This window comes from Crocuta crocuta, unplaced genomic scaffold (genome assembly GCF_008692635.1).
Source record: "Crocuta crocuta isolate KB4526 unplaced genomic scaffold, BGI_CrCroc_1.0 scaffold511, whole genome shotgun sequence".
NCBI lineage: Eukaryota > Metazoa > Chordata > Mammalia > Carnivora > Hyaenidae > Crocuta > Crocuta crocuta.
Window position 1 is genome coordinate 129,747 of NW_027532414.1, and position 8,344 is coordinate 138,090.

Sequence of the window (8,344 nt, forward strand, 5' to 3'; positions counted from 1 at the left end):
TTAGTTTCTTAATTTTAACAACTTCAAGGTTTCACAACCTTTATCCAAGGCTTTCCTTGAGGCATCTTTAACCTCTTTATTCCTTAGACTATAGATCAGGGGGTTCAACATCGGGATCACCACTGTGTAAAATACAGATGCCATTTTGTCCGTGTCCAGGGAATGATTTGATTTGGGTTGTAGGTACATAAAGATCAAGGTGCCATAGAAGATAGTGACAGTCAGCATATGGGAGCCACAGGTGGAAATAGCCTTGTGCCTCCCCTGAGTAGAGCGGATCCTTAAGATGGCAGCAATGATAAAGATGTAGGAGGTGAGAACAATGGAAGAGGAGCAGATCATATCAAAACCAGCAAAGGCAAAAATCAGAATTTCCTTCACGTGTGTGTCTGAGCAGGACAGAGCCAAAAGAGGAAGGTCATCACAGTAGAAATGGTTAATGACATTGGGGCCACAGTAAGTTAGATGGAAGGTGATAATGGTATGGAATAGGGCAACCAGAAAGCTGTATATATATGGAACTGCCACTAATTGAATGCAGAGTCTTTTTGACATCAGGGTTGAATAGTGCAGAGGACTACAGATGGCCACATAGCGATCATAGGCCATAGAAGCCAAAAGGAAACACTCGGTGATCATGAAGGTAAGAAAACAACCCAGTTGTGTTGCACAAGCATGGAAAGTAATAGTGTTGATTTCCACAACAAAATTCACCATCGTCTTTGGTGTGATAGCAGAGGAGTAGCAAAGGTCAACAAAAGCCAAGTGACTGAGGAAATAGTACATAGGCGTGTGGAGTCGAGCATCAATCCTGATTAAAGTTATCAACCCCAGGTTGCCCAGCACTGTGACCAGATAGATGATGAAGAACACCACAAAGCATGGGGTCTGAAGCTCTGGCTGGTCCGTAATTCCCTTGAGAATGAATTCAGTGACATAGGTGATATTGGCATCAGCCATTTATTCAGGTGAATTTTACTGATTTCGCTCCAAGTTGAAGAATAAAAATGACACTTCTCATGGCCCCTGCCAGTGTTGGCAAAAGGTGGTCACTGGTGTCTTCTTGCTTTGAATCATGTTGTCTTCTGGGCACAAAGTAACCTTACATCTCTGGTAATATGAGTTCTTGCCTACTCTCACAAGAGCCTTCTTAAATGTTGTTTTGCTTTGTAATTTTAGCAAATACAGAAGGGTGCTAGTTAAAATTTCAATACTACCTGAAAGAAAACACTTGAGACAACAAACACGAATATTTCAGCATTTTTGTTGCCACTACCTTTTCTATGTATTTATAAATATGGCAACACAAAAATATGTAACTCATAAATGAAGCTATATTAACTCTTTTCAACTTATTTGCATCTTCCCACAGGCTTAAAAATATCAAAATAATCTACTATGACTTACTTACTTTCCTATATCCCCTGCTTTGCTTACATAGACTGAGTACTTGAGGCTGTAGAAGCTAAAAGAAGATTAATCAGAAATATAGAAAAAAATGCAATTTTATTTGCCTAAAAATTAGGGATTCATTATTTTTTTTTCCAATTCAAAATTCACCACATTCTAACGTTTGTTGTCCANCATGCAATTTTATTTGCATAAGAATTAGGGACTCATTATTTTTTTTCCAATTCAAAATTCACCACATTCTAACGTTTGTTGTCCAAAGCATTAACATTAATTAAGTAGTCTATCAGATAACTCATTATTTTAAACTACAGCATCTTTCCCCATAAACAAGTGTCAATATACTCCAACGGCTTACAATATCAAAGCATTTACTCTAGTAGGTTTTACTGTTAACAGCATATCCTAAGGAAATAATCTGCTGCAAGCAAGGTTTATGGCGACATATATAAGTAGGTGGAGTTCTTGATGCATGCTTCAGAATAATTGCCATTATTTGTAGTTCCACCAGCCTTCAAACAGAGGACTAATTAATTAAGCTCAATATTAGCCTATTTGAATTTATTTTTGTTCTTGGCTTTATATTCCACAAAATAGAACTACAAAATATTAAGAAAGGAAGGCACCTTGAAAAATTCACCATGTCTACTGCCTTCATATTTCAAATTTTATTTTTTACTATTGTTATTATACACCTGTTGCCATTGAGTGCTGTTCTTATCAGATACTCTATTTATTGCCACTCATAAATTAACTTATGACAGTCTCTTGGTAATGTTATGACAAAAGTTCTATCCCAACATCCCTGATTAACAGTTGCAAAAACCCAGGCTTATCACTATGGTCACAGAGAGTAGGTTGTATAAGGTGGGTGTGGCTGGGTTTGTTTGAAAACACAACCCAGAGGGCACCTGGGTGACTCAGTAGGTTAAGCAGAGGACTCCTGATGTCCACTCAAGTCATGATGTCAAAGCCAGTGAGACAACCCTGTATTGGGCTCTGCACTGACAGCGTAGAATCTGCTTGGGATTCTGTCTCCTCCAGTCTCTCTGTCCCTCTCCTGTTCATGTGCTCATGTGTGTGCACCTGCTCCCTCCCCCTCTCTCTCAAAAATAAATGCATAAACTTCAAAAATTAAGCAGAGCCGATATTCCTAACTATCATGCTATGCCGCCCAAAGTGCAGTGGCTTGCTCTTTTAGCTTTAATCACTGTGATAGAATTATATCTGGAAGATGTATCCATTTTTCTGTAGTATCAAATAAAATGTTTAAAACTTGGAGAAGACAAACATGAAAGCTGTAGTTTTTAGAAGAATGCTGTGCTTTCTATGTATTTTGCCAAAGTAAAATTTCAGAAGTCTGAGCTTTGAAAATAGTTATTAAGTAATGCTGTCCATTCTCATAAATAACTGCTTCATTCAAGAATATTCAGAATTAAGGCCTGTCTTACTTGCTTATAGGGCTTTGAACACATTGAACTATTTCTCACAAAGTCTTTTGTCTCAAGTCCATATGTGAAGTTATAATTTGAAATTTAATGGAAAATAATTATTAGATTACCATGAAATGTAAAAGAGACCTTCATGGAAAAAATGGTGTCAGAGGAAAAGATCCATTTATAATTTGATAGTATTTTACATGATATAGTAAAGTCCATCTGTGCATTAGAATTTCTTATATTACTGCTTTGTTAAAGTTCTCATAAAAGACAACATGTAGGATTTTGCATCTACCTTAGAACCCCCTGGGTTAGTTTATCAGTTCCTCTAATTTTTCGAAAGTAATTTTTTTCTCATAGTTTCTAATTAGTCTCAGTACCTTGTTCTGAAGCAGCTACTATATCAAAGTCTTACTAATTTTTCTATCATTTCCACATCTCTGTCAATATTGAAGTGAAGGCCTCAAAATCATTGACATATTTACCTAAAGATTGTTTTTAAGAATGGGAGCGCCTGGATGGCTCAGTCGGTTAAGCATCCAATTTTGGCTCCGATGGTGATCTCATGGTTTGTGAGTTGGAGCCCTGTGTTGGGCTCTCTGTGCCTGGAGCCTGCTTCAGATTCTGTGTCTCTTTCTCTGCTCCTCCCCCACTCACACACTCTCTCTGTCTCTCTCTGTCTCTCAAAACTAAATAAATATTTTGTAAAATTAAGATTTATTTAAGAAGTACTGTTATTTCCTGCTTCACTGCATCCTTCCTAAAGTGAGTTTCTTGGAACTTTACTGCATACTTATGCAAATCACCTATGGATTTCAATACCAGGTACCCCCTACCAATTTAATCAGAACATTTGCACAGTACTAGGCATCAGCATTTGTAAAGCCCCCTAGGTAGTTCTGATGTACAGGCATGTTTGGGAATAAATAGCCTAAAGAACAAATTCATTAGAATGGCAAGCAGAGATCAACCATTCTTTCAAACTTACTTTTACTTACTTCTCTTTTGGTTTTGTTTCCCTGACCTATGGCTGAATTAGTTTGAGTACTAATGACTCCACCATCCCAGTGGAATTCAAATTGGAGTATGGCTATTTCTACTAACATGAAAAAACTCACCGAAGGTTGTGTGGACAAGAATCGTTTCAAGACAATTAATTTGCAGGTCCTCCATTTTTTATCTGTTCCTTTCCAAAAATCATTTGATTGACAAGGCACTTGTACTCTTGGATTTTGCTTTTATCTTCCCTTTTCAAAACTCACACCCCTCACACTTGCAAAAGAAAGACATACCTCTCATTCATTTGGGATCCTATTATGGTTTTTTTTTTGCTCCAACATTTGGACACTTAGATGATTCTTTTCATATGATCCCATAAATACGCCCCTGGTTCATTAATAAGATCAATTTCAAATGAAAGTTAAACACATATTGAAAAATTATCCACTAACAGTAGATGTATATAGGTTATTTTAATCATTTAATTATGATTATAACTCAAATAGAAATATTTTACTACTGTAACATATAGAAGCTAGAGAACCTATTATTACAAGAATAAAATTTCCAATCAGTGTGTGTATATTTGAGTTTCAGAGAAGTAAAGAAGAATAAACAGGGAAATAGTTACATCATAAAATATAATAAAATACATTATGATGGTGAAAATTGAATGGACAATTTATTCAAAGAGAAAAAAAATAAATGCTCTATATTCTCTAATTGTACAAAGGAGTCCCTGTATTTTCAATGGATGATGACAATTATTGATTACCATAATATTACACTATTTTTAATGCATTTAACTTTATGTATAGATATATGTATGTATATACAAGTTCATGTATATATAAATGGCAATATTTATAATATAAAATTATCTTTTGTACTTATTTAAACTATTGGTAAAAAATTTTAGGTGTTTACTTAACTATATATAATGAGGCAAATACTTGCTGGTTTTAGTTATTTGAGTGCCTAGTTTAATCAGTAATTATCATTTTTAGTTCTTTCTGGTAGTTGATTACCTTGTTAACAACTAGAAACTTCATTTCTTTGATTCTCCATCAGTCTTTGCAGATTCCATTTTGCCCATGTAGTTTCTTGAAAGACAGTTGCAGAGCAAATTAAATCTTTCCACTATACCAATTCTTTATAATTAAATTTTTTTTATGTTTTATTTATTTTTGAGAGACAGAGAAAGACAGCTTGAGAAGGAGAGGGAGACACAGAATCTGAAGACAGCCTCCAGGCCCTGAGCCAACTATCAGCACAGAGCTTAACGAGGGGCTCAAACCAACAAACCATGAGATCATGACCTGAGCCAAAGCCGGATGCTTAACCTACTGAGCCACCCAGGCACCCCTTCATTATACTAATTCTTAAAGGCTTTGCTCTGTGTATGAAGGATTAGAGACATATCTCTGATGTTCTATAGACTTTGCCGATTAACACAATGGCAAAGTTTTGCACAGAGAAAGTGTTCAATAGCAAAGAAGAAGGAAATAGTCATAGGGAATCCTCTTGTCTCCTACCCACAGTTCTACTAGTCAAGTTATCTCCTGATTTACTTGATGCCTAGTCTTGTCCAAGTCTTGTTCCCTGTTTTATAAGGTTCTATATAGCTTTTCCAAGCCAAACATCTTTCATCCTTGACCAAGCTTGGTTTCCTCACCAGAAGGGAACAGCTTGCAGAGGCACACTGCACACCATCAGTGTACTGGGTGTACAAGTGTACAGTTTGGAGACATTGTGACTTCTTTAGCCATTAGATGCTCCCTCTGCGTATCCCAAAACACATACAAATGACATGATATGACATGACATGATATGACATGACATGGCATGACATAACATGAAAAATGGTTAGGAAGCACTTGGTGTGGGTCCGATTGCCTTAAATCCCTGCTTGAGTACAAACACCTCTTCTGATAAGGAATATTAGAAAAATGAAATACCAGGGGCACTTGGTTAAGCCAAATTAAACATACAACTTCGGTTCAGGTCATGATCTCACAGTTCATGGGTTTCAGTCCAGCTCTGGGCTCTGTGTTGATGATTCAGAGCCTGGAACCTGGTTCAGATTCTGTCTCCCTCTCTCTCTGCCCTCCCTGCTCTCAAAAATAAATAAAAATTAAAAAAAAGAAAAATGAAATACTAGTGATTTCTATTTTATGTCAGTATTCAAAAATTACAGTGAGTATCCATTCTTTATTTAAGGGGGAAGTTTTTACCATACATTTGTTGTTTTCCAAGAATAGAAAAACACTTGTTACCATTACTTAAGTGTAGAAGTATGCTTGGTCACCCACTCTTATAAGAGAACTTTAGACAGGAAAACCCACCTGCCCTTGTATCTCTCGTCCATTGGCCATATAATAACAACTAGCTTTTATGATTACTACTGTAGGGCACAGGGAGACTCTAGATGATCTGACTAACTCAATATCTCAATATAAGGTTATTTAAGGAGTGTATGTGTGAGAGGAGAGCAGGAGAAAAGGGCAGGAAATTAGAGACAAAGTAGTATTTTAGGTACAAGTAGACATCCTTTAGAAAGTACTGAAAACAGGAGTATGAAACTAAGAAAAGTAGTTAGAATGTTACAGGTGTTATCTCTAAAAGCATACTGATTCTGGGATACCTGGGTGGCTCAGTCAGTTAAGCATCCAACTTTGATTTTGGCTTCGGTCATGGTCTCATTGTCATGAACTCAAACTGCATGTCTGGCTCTGCATTGACACTGAGGAGTCTGCTTGGGATTCTTTCTCTCTCCCTCTCTCTCTCTGCCCCTTCCTCTCTCTCTCTCTCAAAATAAATAAACAAACTTAAAAAATATGGAAAGCAGACTGATTCCATCAGGTACCACAGCTCGTGAAGGGGAGAAATCCCTAATGGGAAGGTAAGTTATGAGTGGAGTGTTCCAATTGACTTCATTTACAAACTCCATGATTCAAGCTAGGTTGTGAGTAGAGGGTTGGTGATTCACTCAATGTACAAAATCCATGACTCACCAGCTTAGCAATGATCCTGGCTCCCAGTGAGCTCATTCTGAAGATGTTTGGTTGATTTATTAGTTCCTGGATCCCTTTGGGTTTAAATTTGATCCTCTGGAGATATCAGAAAGATGTAATATTTCGTTCCTTATTTTTCTCAAATTAAGATGAGCTAGACAAATTATACTGAGGAGTTAAAAAAATCTTTTAATTATCTGTATTCCTGAAGGAACCATACAATCATACAGTTTCCATGAAGGTAAAGGTAGAGTCTACTACTAGAAACAACATAAAAAGACTATGAACTTGGTTCATTTGAATAAAAATTCAAGTTTTGTGAAAGGAAAAGACCAGCCCTTAAATACTGAGTGACTAACTTATAAGACCTCGAACAGTGTCCAAATTCTCTCTAAGCCTCAATTTCTTTAATTGTGACATTCAGTAAAAATGGTCCATATTTTATTATTTTCTAAGTATCGAATAAATTAATGTATGTGAAGGACTTGGTAAACTCTATGGTAAGTAATTGATATTCAAAAATATTTCCTTTAAAAAGGAAGAAGAAACAAACAAACAAAAAAAAATGAAACCAAAATAATCCCAAAACCTACCTGAAAATTAAAACCGCTTTTACCATAGTTTCAGATTATGTGTTTGTGAATCTAGACAAGAAGGAAAATGAATTTTATTAATGGTAAAATCCAGTTTCTCACCAAAATTCAAACTAGAAATCCATTTTCAATCATATATATGTTATGAGATACGTGTATGTGTAATACAAAACTCATAGCAGAAGCCAAAATTCCTGGAAAATCTGCCTCCTGCTTCCAATTTGTCCTAATCTTTTGCCCTTTCTAGTCCAGCTTTGCCCTCTACCACTGAAGCCAGTTCTTTGTAGCTTGTCTTACTATCATCTCACTGATAAATACAATGGACAATTTTCAGCTCTTTGTTGGATTCCTCTGAACTCTGGAAACCCTGTATATGGTCTCACCCCTCGTCATTTGTTAAGCCACATGTTTTGTTCAGTTTTGTTTCTTTTTTTTAATCATGATAAAAACACTTCATATCCCATAACAGCATTGTAACTGCACAATATAGCACTATCAACTCTAGACAAAATATCTAGAGTACAGTGGAACTCTAGAACTTATTCATCTTACATAATTGACCTTTTCTATCCTTTAATAATCACCTCTTCTATTCTCCAGCCCATCTCCCTGGAATCCACCATTTTACTCTTTTTATGAGTCTGGCTATGTTAGATACATCATATAAGTAGAATAATGCAGTATTCATCCTTCTGTAGCTGCCTTAATTCACTTAGCATAATGTCCTCTAGTCTCATTCATATTGGCACATACACAGAATCCTCTTCTCTTTTTAAGGCTGTATAATAATCCATTGTAGATATGTGCCACATTTTCTTTATTCATCACCCATCAATGGGCATTCAAGTTGTTTCCACATTGTGGCTGTTGTGAATAACAATGCAAGGAA

The 8,344-nt window shown here is 36.2% G+C and overlaps 1 protein-coding gene across 1 annotated transcript; it reads right to left on the reverse strand.

Annotated features, from left to right (window-relative positions):
* OR8U3 (olfactory receptor family 8 subfamily U member 3) lies at window positions 1-960 on the reverse strand. Its single transcript, XM_077778953.1, has one exon. The coding sequence runs from the start codon at window positions 958-960 to the stop codon at window positions 1-3; it is 960 nt and encodes a 319-aa protein (XP_077635079.1).
* Window positions 961-8,344: the final 7,384 nt, after the last annotated feature.